The sequence below is a fragment of the Myotis lucifugus genome, unplaced genomic scaffold, assembly GCF_000147115.1.
Source record: "Myotis lucifugus unplaced genomic scaffold, Myoluc2.0 scaffold_431, whole genome shotgun sequence".
In the NCBI taxonomy this organism is placed as follows: Eukaryota; Metazoa; Chordata; class Mammalia; order Chiroptera; family Vespertilionidae; genus Myotis; species Myotis lucifugus.
Window position 1 is genome coordinate 657,983 of NW_005871479.1, and position 23,842 is coordinate 681,824.

The following is a 23,842-nucleotide window of genomic DNA, read 5'->3' on the forward strand; positions in this document are numbered from 1 at the left end:
TCCCACCCGCTCTCTAGCTGCGTTAGTTATTTTTAATTTTTTTAGTCTCCTTTGCAAGTTGAGCAGACTGTGAGGTGCTGGAGTTCCTTCAAGCTCATTCCTGTCTTTGCAGTTTTATGCGCTTCTCGGCGTTTCCACGCCTCCCGTTAGCGTCTGAATGCCAGGCCCGTCTCTGCAAAGTCTATCTCTAGACCCCACCTCCCTCTTAGCTCCACTATCATGTGCCTGGCTGCCAATGCGGCTCCTCCACTTGAACTTCCCCAACACAAAGAAGCCGGCGCTGAGCTCAGAATAGCCCTTTCAGTCGGGCGTCTGAGCGAATGGTCCTGCTGCTCGCTCTTCAGTGGAGCTGGGCTCAGGCCGGACACTTCCCTCTCTCTCTCTCTCCTCACTGAGTTCTGTCAACTCAACATCATGGCTGTTTCTCAGGGCCTATCCTCTTCTCTTTACTGATCGAACAAGGAGGAAGCTGAAGAACATAGATCTAATCAATACAGTCAATCAGTTTCAATTAATTGACATGCACAGAGCCCAGCAGCTGCAGAATTAACTGTAAGCTGTGCCAGAAAAAAGGCCTCCAACTGCAGAGGAATGAAAACATGGGGATTGTCCCTCCCTGACTTAATCCTTAGGAGCTAAGTTAGAAGTCAAAACACGAACATAACTAGAAAATCCGTTATGTTTTAGAAATTAAGCACTACAAAAAAAGCATCCTGGATGTCCCGTAGAACTCAAAATGAAATGTAGGAAATATATATTCTTTAAAATATATTTTTGTTGATTTCAGAGAGCAAGGGAGAGGGAGAGGGAGAGAGATGGAAACATCAGTGATGAGAGAGAATCATGGATCGGCCACCTCCTGCACGCCCCCTGCTGGGGATCGAGCCCACAACCCGGGCATGTGCCCTTGACTGGGAATTGAACCATGACTTCTTAGTTCATAGGTTGACGTTCAACCACTGGGCCACACCATCTAGGTGGAAATATTTAAAATATTTATATATCTTTATTGATATCAGAAAGGAAGGGAGAGGGAAAGAGAGATAGAAACATCAATGATGAGAGAGAATCATTGATCAGCTGCCTCTTGCACGCTCCCCACTGGGGATCGAGCCCGCAACCCAGGCATGTGCCCTTTCACCGGAATCGAACCCAGGACCCTTCCGTCCGCACGCCGACGCTCTATCCACTGACCCAAACCAGCTAGGGCAAGGGGGAAATATTTTTAATTAAATGGTAATGAAAATACGACATATCAAAAGTTGCAGGATGCAACACACTTAGTACTTAGAGGGAAATTTATAGTATTAAATTCATAAATGAGAAAATAATACTTCTGGCCATCAGTATCTAATTCTCCATGTCAAGAATTTTAAAAAAGAATAGCCAATCAGCCCCAAGAGTATAGAAACAAATGGTAAAAATGAGAACATAAATCAATAAATAAAATCATAGGAATCTGTGTCACTGAAGAAGTCCAGTGCACATAACTTAAGTCAGCGGTTCTCAACCTGTGGGTCTCGACCCCTTTGGGGGTCGAACGACCCTTTCACAGGGGTCGCCTAAGACCATCGGAAAACACATATATAATCACATACTGTTTTTGTGATGAATCACTATGCTTTAATGATGTTCAATTTGTAACAATGAAAATAGATCCTGCATATCAGATATTTACATGACGATTCATAACAGTAGCAACATGACAGTTATGAAGTAGCAACGAAAATAATTTTATGGTTGGGGGTCACCACAACATGAGGAACTGTATGATAGGGTCGTGGCATTAGGAAGGTGGAGAACCACTGACTTAAGCTGTTATTTCCCGATCCCTCCCCTTTCTTGAGTTTCTTGCTCAGATGGTGGTTGTGGTCCAGAGTCCCTCAGAAACGTGGGCTGGTATTGAAAAGGTTTCTCCTTCTCCCGTTTGGCCTATTGCGAGCAGCCAGCTGGGAGGATGTCTGGGGTAGAACCATACGGATTGAAACTCCCATTAGGCGCCGTGGCTTGGGGCCGCTTCCTGTAGAGACCTCGTTCCGCCCTCGGTGGTTTGAGGAAGTGGATTGCTTATTGTCCCTCCATAAATGAAAACCGGGTAGTGTAGGTTTCTTGTTTTATAGAGAGATTCTGCTTCTAGTGCTGCTGGGTGAGGAGAATAGAGAACGTTTTTGTACATGTTGGTGGGAATATAAATTTGTATAGTTATTAGGGAAAACAGTACGGGATTTCCTTAAAATATTAACAACTAGCCCTAGCCGGTTTGGCTCAGTGGATAGAGCATCAGCCTGTGGACCAAAGGGTCCCGGGTTCGATCCTGGTCAAGGGCATGTACCTCGGTTGCAGGCTCCTCCCTGGCCCGGGCCATGGTCGGGGTTTGTACAGGAGGCAACTAATCCATGTGTTTCTTTCACATCAGTATTTCTCTTTGTCTTTCCCTCTAGCTTCCATGTTCTCTAAAAATCAATGGAAAAATATCCTTAGGTGAGGATTTAAAAAAAGTTAAAAAATAACAAATTAAAAGGATATATATCATATAATCCAGCTCCCCCTTTTCTGAGTTTTTATCCAAAGGAAATGAGTTCAGTATCTCGAAGTGATATCTGCACTCCCTTGTCCATTGCAGCTTTATCCACAGTAGTCAAAATCAAGGGATGAATGGATAAACAAAATGTGTTACATATACTGGGTGGGAAAAGTAGGTTTAAAAGTAGGTTTACAGTTGTTCCTATGGAAAAGAATACAATAAAGAATAAATTCTGTTTTGCGTACTCACAACTGTAAGCCTACTTTTGCCTTCCCCTGTATATACAGTGGAATATTATATACCCATGAAAAAGAAGGGAACTCTTCCATTTGCAACAGAATGTATGAACCTGGAGGGCATTATGCTGAGTGAAATAAGCCATCTTTCTATGAAGCATTTATATGTATGTGTGTGTTTCAACCTATCATTTCATTCATTGCTTTAACTTTTCTGTAACTTCTTCAATTAAAAAAGAAATCTTTAAAAATTCAGTTCTCTAAGCTTTTCCTGATCTCTGTAGATGTGACCAATCAGATGCTTCTTCCATCTCGATCACTTACCGGAAAGGGTACCATTTTTGAGTCATCTTTCCCACTTTCCAGGGCCCTGACACCACAGAGACATTTCATGTCCCTTCTCCTTATGTTCTGTTTTCTAGGTGTCACTGAGCTCTGCAGGGGAGGCGGCCTCTTTCGCGGAGCCACTTCCGGGGTCTTCATGCAGCCATGGATCTGGATAAACCCTCCGTCTGGGGCTCCTTCAAACAGCGGACCAGGCCTTTGCTGCTCAACCTGAGCAAAAAGAAGGTGAAGAAGCACCCCGACAAACCCCCAGACTTAGGGGGGCGGCATCGCCTGGATCGCCGCCTCAGCCTCTCGGTCCCTGACCTCCTGGAGGCCCAGGCCTTGGCCCCGGAGGGTGGGCCGTACTCCGGGGCCCAGTCGTCCTATACCTCTGTGCCCAGCAGCCTGTCCACGGCAGGGATCGTGTCCAAGAGCTGCAGCAGCTCCTTGAAACAGTTGGAAGAAGAGCTGGACTGGAGCCAGGAAGAGGCAGGCCACCTGCATGCGGCGGATACGGACTCTGAGGAGACCTTCGCCTCGCCGGCCGCGGACAGGAGGGCTTCCAGCAATGGCGTCTTTGATCTGCTCCAGAAGGCGCCCCCGGAAGAGGATGCTCCGGAGGATCCAGAGGTGAGGCCCGGGCCAGCACCATCCATCCCATTGCTTTTTTCCTTCTTATTTATCTACTAGAAGCTCAGTGCACAAAATTCGTGCACAGGTAGGGTCCCTATGCCGGTCGGCGCCTCCCTTTGTTCCCCGCCGCCCCCTGGTGGTCAGTGCACATCATAGCGAGTGATGGAACTCCCAGTTGGTTGAACTCTGAAGGGGACACTTTGCATGTTAGGCTTTTATATAGAGAGCTATTTATTTAATTTTAAAAAATATTTTTATTGGTTTCTGAGAGGAAGGGAGAGGTGGAGAGAGAGAAGCATCAGTGATGAGAAAGAATCACTGATAGGCTCCCTCCTGCATGCCCCCTACTGGGGATCGAGCCCGCAACCTGGGCATGTACCCTGATCGGGAATCGAACCCTGACCTCCTGGTTCACAAGTCAATGCTCAACCACGGAGCCATGCCAGCCAGGCTATTTTTATGTTTAATTTAATCAATTTCTTTATCTATTTTTATATTTGTTTATTTGTGAATTTATCTTTCTTGGTGAAAGTATTACATATGTCCCCTTCTTCCCCCCATTAACCCCTTCTAGCCCGCCCCCGCCCCCACTCCCTGCCCAGGCCCTCACCACACAATGATCTGTGTGCTTTTTTCCTTATTTTCATTGCACCGGGTGCCCTTGGTGAGAAACCAGATGAGGAGTTATTTCCGTGGTTAGCTTGGATGGAGACAGCGTCATTTACAAGAATTTAAATGATTGGTGTATTGATCGCACCAAGTGTTCCCATCAGTTTTGGGGTTGACCTCTGTGTATTTTGAAACTATTACAAAAACCCTTTCTCGGACACTTTAAGGCATTAAGAGCCCTATTGGATGAGTTTTCCTTTTTTTCCATCTCCTGGCAAAGAAAGTAAGAGCATCACTTTTCCTCTAAATTTGCTAAGTGTGTGTCTGTCTGTCTGTCTGTCTGTCTCTCTCTCTCTCTCTCTCTCTCTCCCCCCACCATTGCCTAGTCCTAACGTAGATAAAACATGCGTATTACTACTCCTAGAAATGTATGGATGTATGTTTCCCTTTGACTTCCAAGGAGTTTGAATTCTGTTCTATTTCATACACATGTACACGCATGTGTGTGTGTGTGTGTGTGTGTGTGTATGTTGTGTGCACTTACCTGTGGGCAACTTCACGTGCATTCTCTAAAAAAACAAACAAACAAAAAAACTGAAGGAAACAAATTCTTACCAATATAGTGATTTTACAAGGCCCCAGTATTTCAATCAGCTAAAACAGCCAAATAGAATCATGAGGCAAATCTTACATTTCTCAGAAGAGTTTAATGTAAGTATAATCACCAGATTATTAAGTCATGGTTTGATGATCTCTTTAATCAGATTTTGAAAAATTCCTCCATTAAAGGCACCGAAGTAGGTTGCAGTGTTGAGGAAAGGGGTTAAATTTTCTCTGTTCCAGGTCATTGTGATAACTGCATAGAAAGCTGGTTATCCACTGGGATTTTTGATTTTACTTTTGGAACCAAAGCCTATTAATTATGTCATATATTTCCCTTTATGATATTTTATTATTTTTTTTAATCCTCACTGGAGGTTATTTTTTCTATTGATTTTTAGAGAGAGTGGGAGGGAAGATAGAGAGAGAGAAACATGGATGTGAGCGAGGCACATCGATTGGTTGCCTCCTGCACACACTCCCACCAGGGCCTGGGAACGAACCTGCAACCCAGCTTCATGCCCTTGACTGGAACCTGTGACCCTTCCTGCACCGTCAGGTGCTCTAACCACTGAGCAACACCAGCCAGGGCCATATATTTCACTTTAATTGGGGAATGGCATCGTGGCTCTTCAGAGGATGTTGTGGTTCGATTCACTTGGAAGCGTTACTATATTACGACACCACTACCCATTAAAGGACTGCACTTAACTCTTTTTTTCATTGCCGTCAACACTCAGGAAATCCTTTCTGTAACAATTTTATGCTTGTTACTGTACCTATACATTGGAAATATGTGTTTTCACTAATCAAAATAGAAATTAAGTGAATTATTAAACTAGGTCAGTAGGAAGGAGATAGCTGGTTGAATAATGGACCTACGTGAATCTTGGCTTCTTGTTACTTAGACTTAACTAGAGGCCCCGTGCACGTAATTCATGCACCGGAAGGGCCCCTAGTGGCTGCTGGCTGCTGGACGTGCCCCCCCCCTCAAACTCCTAGTTGAGGAGAAAATTTGCATATTAGGCTTTTATTATATAGGATGGGCTTCTTGGCTTAGATATACTAACAAACTCCAATTGGAATCCAGAGCTGCGGATCAAAACAAAGTTGGTTATCAAAAGAAGTCATTATTTTTCTGTGTCCACTGTGCCCTTTTAAAAGCAGGGAAAGCCGGGCCGGTGTGGCTCAGTGGTTGAGCGTCGACTTACCCACCGAGAGGTTGCCAGTTTGGTTCCTGGCCAGGGCACATGCTCAGGTTGGGGGCTGATCCCCAGTGGGGGGTGGGCGTGCAGGAGGCAGCCAATGGATGATGTTTCTCTCTCATCATTGATGAGTCTTTCTCTTTCTCTCTCTTCCTTCCTCCTCTTTCTCTAAAATCAGTAAAAAAAAAAAATAATAATAAAAGCAGGAATAATGATAGTGTTTGAATGGGCATTTCATCATGATCAATAACTAATAATCATGAACGAATGGGAGGATCATTGCCTCTCCATCCTCCCTCCCCATGTCATCTTCCCATGGGGCACGTCCTCCCCTCATGTTTTACTTGCAGTCGGAGTTTGAAACTAGCTTCGGCGCTCGCTTCTGTGGATGAGTTGAGCGGTTGAGGAAAGAACCCTGGTGGGATATTTCTAGAAGCTGCTCGGCAACCGCAGAGCTTCAGTTTAGTGACCACAGAGACGCACAGTGACAAACCACGGAGGGGAGACAGCCTGCAGCTCGCGGGATGAGACAAGCGCGTCATTCGCTCCCCACATCAATCACGTGTTCTTTGACTATTTTTGTTCCAGCTCAGAAATCATTACTCAACTTCATGGTGTTCCTGCCACAGGCGTGTCAGCCCTACCCCACGTCCCCTCCTCGGAGCACCTGGCCTCTATTTCCTGCTCCCCTCCCTCCTTCCCAGCTGTTGAGCACCTACTATGTGCTGATCCTGGGAACACGGCCGTCAACAGAGCAGACAAAAACCCACTTCTTCATGAAGATCCTATTTTGAGCGGTGGCAGGCTACAGATATTTTCAGAGCAATCAATTCAATGGAGAAAAATAATGCAGGAAAGGAGATTGGGGGTGCTGGGGCAGAGGTTTTCAGTTGTTTTTTAAATATATATTTTATTGATTTTTTTACAGAGAGGAAGGGAGAGGGATAGAGAGCTAGAAACATCGATGAGAGAGAAATATCAATCAGCTGCTTCCTGCACACCCCCTACCAGGGATGTGCCCGCAACCAAGGTACATGCCCTTGACCGGAATCGAACCTGGGACCCTTCAGTCTGCAGGCCGACGCTCTATCCACCGAGCCAAACCAGCTAGGGCGAGGTGTTCAGTTTTTAACAGAGCAGCTGGGAAAGGCCGCTTCTGAGATGTAACATTTAAGAAAAGAACTGCCCAGCCCTGGGGGATCAGTGGCTGAGCGTCGACCTATGAACCAGGAGGTCACGGTTCGATTCCCGGTCAGGGCACATGCCCGGGTTGTGGATCCAACCCCAGTAGGGGGCATGCAGGAGGCGACTGATCCATGATCCTCTCTCATCATTGGTGTTTCTCTCTCTCTCCCTCTCCCTTCCTCTCTGAGATCAATAAAAATGTATTAAAAAAAAAAAAAGAACATACATTTCCTACTTTTTGTTTGTACAGGTGTCAGACCCAAGAGGGTCTGTTCTGGGGAAGGTCTTTCCCATCCCATTTTGAAATGTTTTCTACCTAATTAGCGAGCTTGGCTCTTGGGTTCCTGCGTTGCCTGCTCCTGCTGATGGCTGGGAGCCGGACATGCCCACCCCGGGCGGGACCCGGGAGAATGGCCCTGTTGCTCCTGCTCCGCAAAGGATGAACGAGGGATGGGTGAGCGGCCAGTGGGAAAGCAGATTGGGCCGTATCTCCGCTCTGATCAGTGACTAAGAGGGCAGAGGCCCCAGCCAGGGGACTTCACTGAGTCACTCTGGGCTTGCCAGGCAGGGCGGGAGCCCACACACCTGAAACCAGGCATGCAAATGGCAGATTCCCAAGGGAAGGACCTGGCATAGGATTTCCCTGTGGGTTGATATTCTTTTGCATTTTATTTTATTATTTTATTTTATTTATTGTTTTATTTTATTTTATATTTTATTTTGTTTATTTAATTTTACTTTATCTATTTAATTTAATTTTTATTTATTTTATTATATATTTTATTTTACTTATTTTACTTTATTTTTTATGTATTTATTATTTTATTATTTTATTTTATTTTCTTTTATATTTTATTTATTTATTTATTTTATTTTATATTTTATTTTATTTTATTATTTTATTATTTTATTTTATTATTTTTTTATTTTATTTTATTTTATATTTTATTTTATTTTATTATTTTATTTTAATTTATTTTATTTATTTTATTTTATTTTATTTATTTTATTATTTTAAAGCAGGGTTATCCTTTCTTTTTATTGACAGAAGCTCTGTGGAAGTGGCGATCTCAATGCGTCTACGACGTCCCAACAGTTTGAAGAACAGTCTGTGAGTGACATTCCTTTAGGACCAATAAACACTACGCGTCCCCGTTATCAGTGTTTCTTACTACATGTTTGGGTCTGCATCGCTTGGCCTCATTTCTTTTTAAAGAACGCTCCACGGTATTCACTTACAAAGACGGGCCTTACAGACGATAGCTGGAAGAGATTAATTCAGTGTCTATTGATTTGCGAGCCTGGGATAGATTCTTCTAAAAATACAGAGAAGCTATGAAATCGGGTGCTACAGAACAGGAGACAAAAGCCATTTTCAAAGTGCTTTGAAGCAGGGGTGGGGACACTTTCCAAAGAAGACCGACCGCCAAGGGTGCCTTAGCCACAGGATCGATGAAGTTGAAGGTCAAATAGGTGAACAATAAGTCATTGCCAGGCAGCGAGGGAGTGCACAACTCAAGTTCCAAACTTCAGTGGCATCCACTGAATAAATATTCAAAACTAGACTGGACTTGGACATGGTGGCCTGTGAGCGTCGATGCATTCATTCCCAGAGAGGGGAGTGAGCAGTGTTGTGGGGAGGTGAGACTGAGGGTGAGTGGAAGAGACGCCATAGTCGGGGTCAGGGAATGAAAGAAAAACGTGTAAAAGACTGGACAGAGTGTGTCCCATGTGGACACAGACAAGGGCCACATGTTGGATGGACGAGCGGACTCAGTGGGTTGTCAGCCGAGTGGTTATGTACTGAAATGATTTTCTTTTTATTAATGTATTTTTATTGATTTCCGAGAGGAAGGGAGAGAGGGAGAGAGAGAGAGAAACATCAGTGATGAGAGAGAATCATGGATCGGCTGCCCCCTGCATGCTCCACCCTGGAAACTGAGCCCCCAACCTGGGCATGTGCGCTTGAATGGAATTGAACCCCGGACCCTTCAGTCTGCAGGCCGACGCGCTACCCATTGAGCCACACCAGCTAGGGCATAGCCTCACTTCTGTGTGCTCTTTCCTCTCTTGGGCTTCCCTGTGAGTGACTGAATAAAGCACCCGGCCCTCAGTGAATGACGGGAGGGGTGATCCAGATGTCACTGATCTCATTCTTCTCAGACAGTTAATGTTGTGAGGATGTTACCATGACTGCCTCTGACTTCTGACGGAATCCCACTGGGGAGAAATATGGAGAACATGTTAACCAGGCGAATGTTACCAAGTCCTCAAAGTGAGTGGGAGCTCACTTTTTTTTTTAAAGAAGTGATTTTATTATTATTTTTAATTATTATTTTTATTGATTTCAGAGAGGAAGGGAGAGGGAGAGAGAGAGAAACATCAACGATCAGAGAGAATCATCGATCGGCTGCCTCCTGCACACCCCACACTGGGGATCGAGCCCGCAACCTGAGCATGTGCCCTGACCGGGAATGGAACCGTGACCTCCTGGTCCATAGGTCGACGCTCAACCACGGAGCCACGCTGGGGGCCCAGTGGGAGCTCAGTCTTGAACACTGGCCATTGGAGTGACCATTTCCCCTATTACAATTAGGAGTGTTTCAGAAATTCTCTCCCCAGACCACTGACCTTACTTCTCCACCTCTGCAGACCCTCGGGGAAGCCAGCGACGGCGTGAGCAACCTGCCCAGCCCCTTTGCCTACCTCCTCACCATCCACCTAAAGGAGGGCCGGAACCTGGTCATCCGGGACCGCTGCGGTAAGGCCCGGCCCCGCGTGGCTCTTCGTAGCCTTTTTCTCTCCACCCTTGTGTCAGTGTGGTTAGCCAACCTTTTTCTTTAAACTTTTTACAATTGATTTCAGAGAGGAGGGGAGAGGAAGAGACAGAAACATTAATGACGAGAGAGAATCATGGATCGGCTGCCTCCTGCACGCCCCCTGCTGGGGATCAAGCCCACCACCCCAGACATGTGCCCTGACTGGGAATCGAACCATGACCTCCTGGTGCACAGGTTGATGTTCAACCACTGAGCCACGCCAGCGACCGGCCAGGCGGCCAGCCCTTTCTAGCTCAGCGTGGTTTGCAACACACAGGACCTCAAATCTAAGCCTCCTCAGGAACCAAGGCATTTGCAGCAAATTATGTAAACATATTGAACCTTATTATCCTTTGTTAGTAGCAAATTAGGAATAATCTATATATATAAAAAGCCCATGGCCCCAATGTAATGACCAAAGACCAACTTAGGTGGGCGGGGCTGTGAGCGGGTGAGGCGAGTGTGGGGCCGTGCGATTTTGCGCGCTGGGCTTCTAGTGATAATGCTAATCATCACCATATACTTACAGTTGTTTGAATTGAACTAAGCTCACTGTAACGGCTTGATGCCCAGCCTATAGCAGCCACACAAGAAAGTGTTCCCTTGGTCCCACTTCAATTATCCCTGAGAAAGATGTGAGTAATGCTTATTATAAAGTTATCCAACATGCACGTAGATGGCAATACCCTCTGAGCGCCTCCCCGCCCCCCACTTCCTGCCCCCAAATCCTTGACCTCACATCGACCTATCCTATTGGCCACTGGGACTGTGTCTTAGAGCGGGTAGCGCACATGCCAACAGCCCTGTTTTCCAGGCCTCTTGTTCTGGGAAAGATGCTCAGCTCCCCGTAAATCCTAGAGCATTAATTCCTGGAAAACGAGCCCTTGCATATGTGTTCCCTTATTAAGACAGGTGGAGCGCAGCTTCCTGCTGTGGACCCGTGGAAGCCTGGGTTGCTGGTGCCCTCTGGTGGCCACACTGCAGTATTGCAAAAGGGAAAGCGAAGTTCTGTGGAAGGCGTTCAGTGTGACCTGACCAGGGCCAGAAACATCACCTCGCTGTAGGCGGGAAGGTGGAGGGTCGATGTGAGTTTTAGGCGATGGAGATTCGGGACCCATGCTTCCGGCAGCCTGTTCTCCCTCTCTGTTCCCGGCACAGGTAGAGTTGAGTGTTGTTTCTAGAACACCTTCCAGGAAGAATACATGGACAGGAAAAAAATCATTTTCCTGTTTGGTGTAGAACAGGGGTGGGGAACATTCGGCCTGCGGGTCTTGGCCCGCGAAATCATTAGGTCGGGGAACAATGGACGGCAGGTAAGGGTCATATAGAATCTGGACACAGACCACCCAGATGTGAATACCAGCTCAGATACCAGGTAGCAATGACTGGGAGGACTCACCTGGTGTATGCGTGCTTGTGGGGACTTGTGAGGATGTGTGTGAGGTGTGGGGTCACATGGTAATCTATATATATAAAAGCCTAAGTGACCCTAACGATCGAACGACTGAACGACTGGTCGCTATGATGCGCACTGACCACCAGGGGGCAGACGCTCAATGCAGGAGCTGCCCCCTGGTGGTCAGTGCGCTCCCACAGCCAGCCTCCTGTGGCCCTGATCGCTGGTCAGACCAAGGGACCCCACTCGTGCACAAATTCGTGCACCAGGCCTCTAGTATACAATGAGTTTGTTTAGACATTTTTTGTTGCTAAAATCTTTTCGAGTCTTACATCCTATTCTAAAGAGTTTCTCTCTTTGTTTTTGTACCTAGAAAGGCGTTGTGTGTCTCGAGAGAGAGGCACATTAGCCTAGTATTTATTCTCTTTTCTGCGCGGTTTGACAGTTTTCGCTTATCGCTTTGATCTGCTCGAGTTTATTTTGATTTCTGGCCCAGCGTGGGGACTTGGTTTTACTTTTTTTGCCAAATGGCTATTTAATTAACTAGGACTAACCTTTCCTTTCCCCAATGATTCGATTGCCACTTTTTAATTGCACATTAAAATGCAGTACTTCCTAGGGTCTGCCTGGGTTTCTCTTTGATTCCCACGGGTGTACTGTTTTGTTCAGGTGCCAGCACCACACCACAGCTTAATTGTATCGAAAGGTTATTTTGCAAAAAACCTGGGGGTTGCTTCACCTGGGAGTACCTTCTCTGAACACCAGGTGGCGTGAGACCACTGGGTGCTGTGCGGGAGCAAACCAACCACATCTGGCCAGCGTCTCTGAAAGATGGTCATTCCAGAGCAAATCTGAAACTTTCAGAGATGCAGACACTCACCCCGAAGCGCAGGTGGGGGTTGGCTCTCCCCCACGCCTTGAGTTTGGTAGCCTGCTTAGGCGCACAGCAAGCGAGGGGAGCTGGCATTTGAAACCTGTTTCTCTTTATTCCCTTCCCACGTTGGTACCGATCACCGCCCATCAGCCATGTCTGTCCTCACAGTGTTCAGTGTGTCCCCAAACCAAGGTCTTTCCTCGGGAGATGTTTGTGGTTGGGCTTTGCTTTGGGAGTGAGCATCCTGGTGGGTTGATGAGAAGGTCTTGAAGCTCTCTTGCTGTCTAGACCAGCAGTCGCCAACCGGTGGTCCTCGGTCAGTAACAAAGTCTCTGTTCCTGAAGGGAAGGCAAAGTAGGTTCGATTCTAGCTGATTTCCATGCCAGGTGGCACCCACTGACATGACAGGAAGTGGCCGTGGCCGGCCTGGGCTCTCCCTGGGCCGTGTTCTGCACATGGTGGCTGCTGCTTCTAGGAGCTCCTCTGTGCTCCCAGCGATAGAAAAGGATCTCTCCGTTCCAGTCTGCAGGCCACGCTCTCCGTTTTGCCATCCTGGTTGAAATATTCTGGAACTTTCTTCCGGAGCATGACTGACTGCCCTCCCCCCATCTGATGGACCCACCATGTGTAGAACCCCAAAGGCACCTTGAACAAGCTCTGCCCACGGATGGACCCTGTAATGCAGGGGTCCTCAAACTTTTTAAACAGGGGGCCAGTTCACTGTCCCTCAGACTGTTGGAGGGCCGGACTATAGTTTAAAAAAAAATGAACAAATTCCTATGCACACTGCACATATCTTATTTTGAAGTAAAAAAACAAAACGGGAACAAATACAGTATTTGTATTTGCATGTGGCCCGCAGGCCGTAGTTTGAGGACCCCTGCTGTAATGTAATAATTTCTGAGTAATTGACCAAAACCCAATTTCTGAAAGAAGCTCTGGAAAATTATATATATATATATATATAGTCCCAAAATTCACGCAAGAAGTAATTTTGATAGAAAACACAGGTTTATAATTAAAAATTGTAAATTTTTTATTGATTCATAAAGCATACAGTATAGGGTTATGTATGGAATAGCACATCGGGTAAATGGCCTCCACGGCTTTGCTGGCACATACACAAAGCCGTGGTCTTCATTGGTCTTCATTGTCCCTCTCCTGGGTCATAATTGGTACTTGGTAATGCTTATCAAATTGAAGGGATTGATATCAAAGGGCAACAGATATTAGAATCTTATTCAATAAACCAAGTAAAATTAGGCTTTTATTTGTTGTTGTTGTTGTTGTTGTTAATGCTCATGCAAAATTCAAATCTTGCGTGAATTTTGGGACACTATATATATATATTCATTTCAGAGAGGAAGAGAGAGGGAGAGAGATTTTAGTCGACAAAGAAAAACAGAGTTTCTTCTTTCCCATGTGACCCAGGAGAAATTCCCTCTCAATTTCCAGAATGCCCACTGTGGTTTCTGTAGGGGTCCGTGAAGAATGAGGCATGCACTTGGCCGCTGTGCAGGCTGGAACTTACTGCTTCAGCCACTAGAGGGCAGCAGCAGCTGCTCAAAAAATCTCCAGATGAGAACAAGACAGTCAAATAATATGGTTCCTGATGACTCTCGTGAGGATCGATTTGAGTTGTCGTGTGTCCTTCTCACTGAGCTGCCTGTTATTTTCATCCGATTTAACCGGCAAAGTGCTCTGGAATCCTCAGTGCGTCACCACAGGCTTGGAGTAGGGTGGTGGCCAGGAGTTATGAATACTTAGTGATTGTCAGGTGTGTTTTTTTCCTTAAAGATTTTTATTGATTTCAGGGAGGAAGGGAGGGGGAGAGGGAGAGATAGACACATCCATGATGAGAGAGAATCATGGATCGGCCGCCTCCTGCAGGCCCCCCACTGGGGATCAAGCCTGTAACCTGGGCATGTGCCCTTGACCGGAATCGAACCTGGGACCTTTCAGTCTGCAGGCTGATGCTCTATCCACTGAGCCAAACCAGCTAGGGCTGGTTTTCAGTTTTTTGTACTCGTTCAATAGAAACTTATCTGGCCACTGGGTAAAGCTGGCAATGAAACTACTGGTCCGCTATGTGTTAAGTTGCCAAAGGTGATTCAGTCACTAAAAGGGAGGTCTGGGGTTTCCATCCACCATTCCCATCTTAATTCAGAGTTCATCCATTCACGCATCACCTGTCTGTGGTACATCCACCATGCATAGTAGGCAATTCTGGGCATAAATTTACGTTCCAGAGCTTTGAATCAGAGAAGTTTAATATTATGTTCCTAGATGGTCCCAGCCAAACATTTTCGATGTTAAAATAACTTTATGAGGGCCCTAGCCGGTTAGGCTCAGTGGATAGAGCATTGGCCTGCGGACTGAAGGGTCCCAGGTTTGATTCTGGTCAAGGGCAAGTACGTCGGTTGCAGGATCCTCCCTGGCCTGGGCCCCGGTCAGGGCGCCTGCAGGAGGCAACCAATCGATGTGTTCCTCTCACGTCAATGTTTCTCTCTGTCTTTCCCTCTCTCTCACTTCCACTCTCCCTAAAAATCAATGGAAAAATATCCTCGGATGAGGAATAAAAAATTAATAATTTTATGAAAATTGAAAGAGTTGGAAAGTTTTCAACTTTTATTGTTGTGATTGTCTGTCTTCAATGCAGCTCTTGGCAGAGTTGAATGTCTTAGTCCAGTGGTTCTCAACCTTCCTAATGCTGCGAACCTTTAATACAGTTCCTCATGTTGTGACCCAACCATAAAATTATTTTCGTTGCTACTTCATAACGGTAATGTTGCTACTGTTATGAATCGTCATGTAAATATCTGATACGCAGAATGGTCTTAGGCGACCCCTGTGAAAGGGTCGTTCGACCCCCAAAGGGGTCGCGACCCACAGGTTGAGAACCGCTATCTTAGTCTATGATGCGAAGCTCTAAGTGAGAAAATGTTCAGGAGCCGTTCCCAGTGGTTTCGGGGACATAACCCTCTCCCCCCACGAAGGAGCGTCTCTCGAGGTGAACATTCCATGTGAAACTCGGGGTTCTCCCGTCTGGGGCCTGGGGCCCCTTTTCTTCCACGTGCTCCGTGCCCCGGTGCTGTGTTCTCTCAACTCCCAGGTTCCCCTGGTGCTGCTGGTTTCTTCTGCCTTCTGAGTTATAAGCTGCTGCCAGATTTATATTTCCCAGCTTGGCGCCGGTCACTTTCTGCTCTTGCTCATCAGCAAAGCTGAATTCCCTTCCCTCCTCACACCCAGGTCATTCCAGATGGACCGAAGGCTTACGTGTAAAAAACAAAAAACGAAAAACTACAAAATCAGTGGAAGAAACATGGCAGAACTCATTTAAAATCTCGTAGAGAAAACTGCTTCTAAGCAGAATGTCAAACTCCAGTGCCGTAAATTTGGCCAAAATTTGACCAAATAAAAATGAAAATTACTTGTTGCAAGAAGTCACGTAAAGTTAAACAAGTTATGACGTGATCTCTATAGCCGATGGCTGATTTCCATAATGAAGGACCCATTCAAATTCGTAAGCTAATCATGAACTGTACACCCATAGGGAAAGGGGCGGGGATCTGAACAAGAATTTTCCTGACCAAGATCTAGAAATGTAGGTCACTAAAACATGATTTACTCCAATGTTAGAAATAGAGAAAAACAGGCAGTACCATTATTCATTTGTTGTTGGTTTTACTTTTATTTTTTAAATATATTTTTATTGATTTCAGAGAGGTAGGGAGAGGGAGAGAGAGATAGAAACATCCATGATGAGAGAATCATGGACCGGCTGCCTCCTGCTCACCCCACACTGGGGATTGAGTGCGCAACCCAGGCATGTGCCCTTGACCGAAATCGAACCCGGGACCCTTCAGTCCGTAGGCCGATCTCTATCCACTGAACCAAACCAGCTAGGGCCATTGATATTTTGTTTTAAGAGAGAGGGAAAGACAGAGAGAAACATCGATGTGAGAGAAACCCATCAATAGTTTGCCTCCTGCACATGCCCCGACCAGGGCCCAGGCCAGGGAGGAGCCGGCAACCGAGGTACATGCCCTTGACCGGAATCGAACCCGGGACCCTCTGTCCACAGGCCGGCGCTCTAACCACTGAGCCACACCAGCTGGGGCGGCCTTGGTATTGGGAATTGGAGGTTGTGTCCCTCCATGGGGTCCACATGGCAGAATCAGTGGCAGCCCCAGCCCCGAGGCACCGTCACCGGCCTCTTCCCCCTCCCCAAGCCCCACCCTACCTCCTCCTTCCCAAGAGCCCCCAGTGAAAAAAGGTTAAAGTCCACCCATTCAGGTGTCATCTCGTCATCTGTATAATCTGGGAGTTGCCTTTCGGAGCGGCTGACCCCTTTGTAGAGCCTGCCTAGTTGAGATGTTTCATCCCTGACAGCCAGGCACTTAGGCTCCGAGAGAGAAAAAAAAAAGATCGCCCCACTGCCCCCCCCCCCTTTCTCGGATTTTCCCGAACAATTAACGCCGCGCTGGACGGACGTGACCCCCTCTTTCCTCCCCGGGCTCCGTAAGCCCCGGCCCCCCCTTCGGCGAATCCCAGGCATTAAGATCTTCTTTCACGCGACGGCCGCCATTCACCCGTGAAACAGTTTGGACATTATGTGGCTGTCAGGGTGCCTGGGGATTACCCAGGGTGCTTTGCCGGGGAGCAGGGGGTACCAGCGAGGCCTGGGCTTGAGATGTTTATTTGGAGAGAGTGCTGACAAGCATGAAGCCCTGATCCCACAGTGGCACTTTCATTTAATTAAGGGCCTCTTTTTATTATAGTTTTTCCTCCACTTTTTATTTATTTATATATAGACAGATACCAGGATGATTGTTACAGTCCGGCTGGCAGGGGTTGGGGGGTGGGGGCCAGATTGCTCACAGGCTAGTGGCTGTGAATGCGCTCATTTTTACAATCCCGCCCAGAACTACACTTAACTTGGCGTGTGCATGTGTGCGTGTGTGTGCGTGCGTGTGTGTGTGTGAGTGTGTGTGTGTGTCTGTGTTTAAACTAAAGGCAGCTGGGCTTCTGTCCGCCCCGTGTTGCCAAACTCCCAGTGTGACACTTGATATGTCTCCGTGGGTCTTTGTCGTCTCATTTCTTTGTTTTAAAGTTAGTAGCCTTGCGAGATTAGAAGACGAACATCAAAATGATCCCTGTGCCCGCCTGGTAAGGCTGGTGATACAATACGCACATAACATCTTGCTTCACAGTAGCGGTTCTCAACCTGTGGGTCGCGACCCCTTTGGCGGTCGAACGACCCTTTCCCAGGGGTCGCCTAAGACCATCCTGCATATCAGATATTTACATGACGATTCATCACAGTAGCAACATTACAGTTAGGAAGTAGCCACGAAAATAATGTTATGGCTGGGCCACAACATGAGGAACTGTATTTGAAGGGCCAGAAGGTTGAGAACCCCTGCTTTACAGGCACATGGCATGGGGTGAAAATAGTTGGGAAAGGTATTGCCTTCATTTTTTCACTAATTTTTAGTTCTGCAGCTAAATAGAAACATGGGGAAAAAATGGAGTTAAAAAAGGAACCGATTCAAGTAATTGATGATGGGTATTAACAGCTTGGCCCATGTTAATGACAGAGTAACTTCCTTAATTGTTGATCGAATACACTTAGGCTATTTGGCTCGCTGTTAGTATCAAGAATTCAGTTCAGTACCCATAGGGGGGGTACTGTGGTGACTCAGGGGTCTTTCTGTGCTTATTCATAGTTCTGTGTTTCACAATTCTGTTTAAATAGATTTTTGTTGATTTCAGAGAGGAAGGGAGAGGGGAGAGAGAGATAGAAACTTCAATGATGAGAAAGAATCATGGATCGGCTGCCTCCTGCACGCCCCCTACTGGGAATCGAGCTTGCAACCCAGCCACGTGCCCTTGAACGGAATCGAACCCAGGACCCTTCAATCCTCAGGCCGACGCTCTATCCACTGAGCCAGACCGGCTCGGGCTGTTTCACAATTAACTACGATAATATAACCCCAAATTCGATTTTTTTTCTTCCTTTGTAGCCATTCCAGCTGGCTGTTCGTTTAAGCCCTCTTTAGTCGTAATTCACCAGGTATTAATGCACATGTGTTCCTGTCTCTGTTACGTGTCCCAGGCATGATGGCATACTTGCATGCATGTAGCCCACATGCACCACACATAACCCAGGCATTATGTCGGCAGGCATCCCCCCCCCCCCTTCTCCATTGATCTCAGAAGTGTGGACGAGGGCCCGTCATCGGCCCTCTTTTCTGCTCTGGACACCGTGGCTGGAGGGACCTCATTCATTTCTTTTGGCGTCCGATTCAAAGCTCCCCAGGAGGGGCGGGCAGGTCAGGGGTGCCGCCCGGGGCCCGCGAAGGGCCTGGCTGGTGTGGCGTTCAGCTGGCCGGGGCCGAACAATGCTCCCTGCTTCCCTGCAGGTGCGGGAGGCAGCGAAGAATGGCAACTTTGTCCATTTAATCTCTACCCCCCCCCGCCCCCCTCCCCCGGTTCCAGGCTCCATCCCCTCGCCCCATCTTTTGAGCCAGGGGTCCCAGAGATTGATTTATTTATTATGATTATGTTCTGACATACAGGGTCCTGTCGAATCCGCCATCTGGCCAAATGTTTGAAAAAAACAAAACAAAAGAAAAAACACACCAAAAAATGGTTTCTTTTCCCTTTTCACTGCCTCCCAGCCATTCTTAAAGAGGGTGGGCGTCTCCCCAGGACTCCCGACATCGCTAGTGGATTTGACTGCGGAATTTTGGGGGCAGTGTAGTGATGACATTCTCCCAATGAAACAAGACAGAAAGCGCTCAAGGAGCCCGTTTATATTCCGCCACGGACGGCAGACACAAATCCGTCCTTTACCCCAAATTGTTTCGTATGTCCCTGCTCCCACCTCCGGGGCCTTCGGGGTCTGCTCAGGGACAGATCCGTTCTGGATGCGCGTGATGAAATGCTTTGAGCTCTGGGAGTGTGGAAAGAAACTTTACTTAATGGAGAGATCCCAGGCGTTCGCGTACATTTGAAAAAAAACACACAAACCTGTCTAGCTCGCTCTCTTTCTCTCTCAAAGGCACCAGCGATCCCTACGTGAAATTTAAGCTGAACGGGAAGACGCTGTACAAAAGCAAAGTCATATATAAGAACTTGAACCCGGTCTGGGATGAGATCGTTGTCTTGCCAATCCAAAGCCTTGATCAGAAGCTCCGTGTGAAGGTAATCAGTCATGGATTAGCTTTCAGATCTGCTCTTGTAGGCCGATCGCTGCCCTCTTCAAAATGAACCTCCCCAAATTCATTCTTTCATTGTTCTTAAGCGCTGGGTTAAAAATACTAGCAGGGATAGGGTTGTCTATATGCCTCGCCGACAATGTGTATTTCTTTCAGACCCATGAGATACAGACGGTACAGAACATCCGCGTGGAAAACCACATCTCCGTTGATTGTACTTAAACTTACCGGATGTGGAAGAATTATTACCGGCAGTTCAGGAGCGACGCGTCCTAAAGCCGCTCTCATTAGGAATAACTTTATACTTAATAGAGCTTTAAGCTCCTGGTTGTAAGCATTAATTGCTCTAACATCTGGGTGAAAACCGCCTGAGTTGAGTGCAGGAGGAGATTGCTAGAGAATATCTAGCAAATTTCTATTTAATTGGCAGACCTAACTCACCATGGAAAATACTAAATTTTAATGAGAGCCGGTTTAAGACGACGGAGAGTAGTCCATTGTGCATAACGTCTGAATGCCTAGGAACACTGCCTTAGAAGTATATTCTGCTGCTGTTTCGGGCAAAATGGGCAAGTTAGAGTAATTTTCTCCTCTCCATCGGCTTGGCTAACTTCCTCTTGAACTGTACTATGCAAATTATTTTTAGAGCGAGAAGACTGAATGTAAAGTTCTCAGCCTATTACATGTATGAATAATTTGACAGACGTGGGTTTACCGCATTAACGTGTGTTCCTGGTCCCGCTTTTAAAGGTATATGATCGAGATTTAACTACGTCTGATTTCATGGGCTCTGCGTTTGTCGTCCTCAGCGAACTTGAGCTGAACAGGTATTGTACTTTTACCTCCTAATAGTTATTAATGAATTTTAGAGGGAACTCGAGATCATGTTAACTGGCATTCGTTTAAATCAAATGACGAAAAAGTCTGCATCTATGAAAGAGTGCTGAACATGTCTTAGATGAATGATTTTTGCTGTTCAGTTCCCAAACGTACTTGTCAGATACGAAGTCCTCCATCATATATGCTGCAGTGTGCAGTGCATTTTTCCCTCTCACTTGTTAATATTCAGGTTTCTGTTCACCTACCTGACTTGAAATTAAAACAAGTATTTACATTTTATTGGGGGGGAGACGGTGAGAAGCAGTTAACCAGCTGTTGAATGAGGCAATGCCACACAATTTCTCTACCTTGAAAGCGATTGTTTCATTTCCTGAATTTGGTGCTTTTTACACTTGTGTCTAACCCTTATTCAGAGGTAGGAGGCTTTTACCCTGGGTTTCTGATGCCTTATAAGACTACACAGGACTGCCAGTCAGTGCTCACGTTATTTGTTGGTTTTGTTGATTTTTCTATTTTTTTTTTTGCTTGTAGAACGACCGAACATATTTTAAAATTGGAAGACCCAAACAGTTTAGAAGACGACATGGGAGTGATTGTGTTAAACCTGAATCTCGTTGTAAAACAGGGTGACTTTAAGCGACATGTGAGTATCCCCCATTTTATTCTTTTTGAAATCCTCCATTGCCTGCATCCTTGGATCACTGGGCGACCAGGTGGATTGATCTTTTTTGTAATTGTTTTGAGGGGGAAACAAATAATTTAACAGAGACTTAAAGAACTTATCAGTGGTATAAATATACACATACATACATACATATATATCCTCTCTTTTGGATCTCTGGAAAGAAAATCAATTAAGAATTCTCGTGCCCTAACCGGTTTGCTCAGTGGATAGAGCGTCGGCCTGCAGACTGAAGGGTCCCAGGTTCGATTCCTGTCAAGGGCATGTACCTTGGTTGCAGGCACATCCCCAGTAGGGGGTGTGCAGGAGGCAGCTAATTGATGTTTCCCTCTCATGATTTTTCTAACTCTCTATCCCTCTCCCTTCCTCTCTGTAAAAAAAATCAATAAAATATATTTTTAAAAAAAGAATTCTCCCTGTTTGGGCTAGAGATATAGATAGTGCTGCTCTGACTAAAATGTGTATGTGGCTTATGGTTTGCTCTTAGCAGATCATCTGAAATACAATTTTACTAAGTGTTCAGGTTTTTACTTACCATCTCCTTAGGTACTAGAGAACTTGGGTATTGTTCAGTTACGAAAAGCAGTTTCCAGGATTTAATTACTGCGTTGTACATTATTAAGGCGACCAAGTCTAGTATATATTTGAAGCATTTCCGTTTCTGTTTCTTTTAGCCACCAAGTTTTCTATGGAGAGTACTTTTGGGAGGATAGAGATTTTAATGTTCTGTGGTCCGTTACATAGAAATTTCCAGCTAATGCACAACCTGGTGCAGATTCCTGTAATACCAACACAGCTTTGGGTTTTGTGATGAGGTGGCTGGGGTTCTGTTATTTTGAGCACATATGTGAATGCAAATAGTAATCTTATTTTATATTCAGAGCATATCATGAGACTCCAAGAATTAAAATAAGAACAAGAAGCATCTTTGGTTGTCACTTATTCGGAAGGTATTTTTGAAGCCGGCCGAAATACCTCCTCGAAAAGGGACGAAGCTGTGTGAAAATTGAGCGCGTTTCAAATCGGGCCTGTTTATAAATTAGGCCTCCATTAATGCCTCTCGAATTGAGTCACTGGGGTCGGTGACAAGAATATTCTTCATTTTGACATCATCTTTGCTTGTCGTTGTAACTTATTTTCACGATGAAAGTCATGACTGATTTACTGGTGACCCGAGAAAAACGGCTTCAGGAAGCAGGAACACGGCACTGTGGCTTTTCAAATGCCAGAAAGTCAGCTAAATAGTTGCTATTTTTAATTCAAAACCGTACGCGGATTTACTGGACAATGACGGAAAAAAAAAAACATCCATCGTTTTTTTTTAAAAAAGTGTCAGCGTTCAAACTTGAGGCCTCTTTAACGCTGACGTTTGGATGTTGAAATGTCTTCGAGTTGCTGTTGAAAATGAATCTATTTTTCTAGCTAACGTCAGGAAGAAGGAATTTTCTGTGGCTTCTCTTAGTCTTGACAGTATTGGCACTCGAGCCAGTGTCACTGTGAGCAGGAGGGGACCACTCACTTGAGCTGGATGCCGGGTTAAGATACATGAATGTGAGCCAGTATCGTTTGCCACGTGGTGAGCAATTGCTAGCTGATAGGTTCCAATAATTTCTTACCTGTGTAAGTGGGGTTTGTAAAGTTGGATAATTTCCCCATGAAAACACTTGCATGTTTAAGCGGCATACTGGCTGCATACTTATTCCCCTTGTAAATTTTCCTGTGATAGATTAGATTATGTTTAGCAGTGACCCTTACAATATATTTAAATATTGCCAAAGTTTGGAGTTTGAAAGTAATGCTACCTTAGTTAAAAATTTTATTTCAAATGGCAGAAATATTAATATTCAATACAGCTTGAGTTTTTGTTGTTGTTTTTTATATAAAGCATCTCAAGAAATATCTTTTCAGAGTCCTAAAAGTAGCCACACTTGTCATGTTATTTGGTTTGGCTCCAATTTTTTTAAAAAGTACATTTTTATTGATTTCAGAGAGGAAGGGAGAGGGAGAGAGAGAGAGAGAGATCAGTGATGAGAGAGAATCATGGATCGGCTGCCTCCTGCACACCCCACACTGGGGATGGAGCTCGCAACCTGGGCATGTGCCCTTGACCGGGAATCGGACCGAGACCTCCTGGTTCATAGGTCAGCACTCAACCACTGAGCCACACTGGCCGGGCCCCACCTGCTGTTTTTGAGAAATTTTCAGGCTGGATATGTGCTCGCTCATGTACTTTTCTCATTGTCTTTGTTCTTTGCCTGTCTGGCAGAGGTCTAGTGTGCAAAATACTTATTTTGTATATGTTTTCTGTGGGTATTATAACGCAGGGAAAAAACCCTGCCTGCTCTCATTTGTTCCAACTGGTAGTTTTATTTTTCTGTTTCTGTACTTGATCAAAGTGTACCCCTGCAAGGAATAATTTATCCCGGGCCGGGGGTAGTTACTCGACTCACAGTGCCTGTTGGAGACCTTTTGGATATAAAAGGAAATGTCTGAGGATTTTTTAAAAAATAAAATATACTCAATAAATATTTATTGAACAGATTGATAGAGAACATCTGACAATTTTACATAGTTTTACTGATTTTTGAGTCAGATGTTTCTGAATTTCCTTAGTCAATTCTTCTAGCTCAGTCTGTCACCAATGGTAAGTTGTTTATTGGGGCTCCTCAATTTCACCCAGATTTCAAAG

The 23,842-nt window shown here is 45.7% G+C and overlaps 1 protein-coding gene across 10 annotated transcripts in view; it reads left to right on the forward strand.

Annotated features, from left to right (window-relative positions):
* Positions 1 to 3,182: 3,182 nt before the first annotated feature.
* The window catches only part of MCTP2 (multiple C2 and transmembrane domain containing 2), a 110,032-nt gene continuing 89,372 nt past the window's right edge, over positions 3,183 to 23,842 (forward strand). For 8 of the 10 annotated variants that reach the window (XR_002826260.1, XM_023744150.1, XM_023744145.1 and 5 more), the window contains exons 1-6: positions 3,183 to 3,717; positions 8,368 to 8,430; positions 9,972 to 10,080; positions 19,475 to 19,617; positions 20,382 to 20,458; positions 21,003 to 21,114. Coding sequence is in view for 8 of the 10 variants with exons in the window: in XM_023744150.1 (XP_023599918.1) it covers positions 3,250 to 3,717; positions 8,368 to 8,430; positions 9,972 to 10,080; positions 19,475 to 19,617; positions 20,382 to 20,458; positions 21,003 to 21,114 (972 nt within the window). In the remaining 2 variants the exon portion in view is untranslated. Of the gene's footprint in view, positions 3,718 to 8,367; positions 8,431 to 9,971; positions 10,081 to 19,474; positions 19,618 to 20,381; positions 20,459 to 21,002; positions 21,115 to 23,842 lie in introns of those variants that run through there. The other 2 variants (XM_023744146.1, XM_014468140.2) reach the window with 2 other exon arrangements.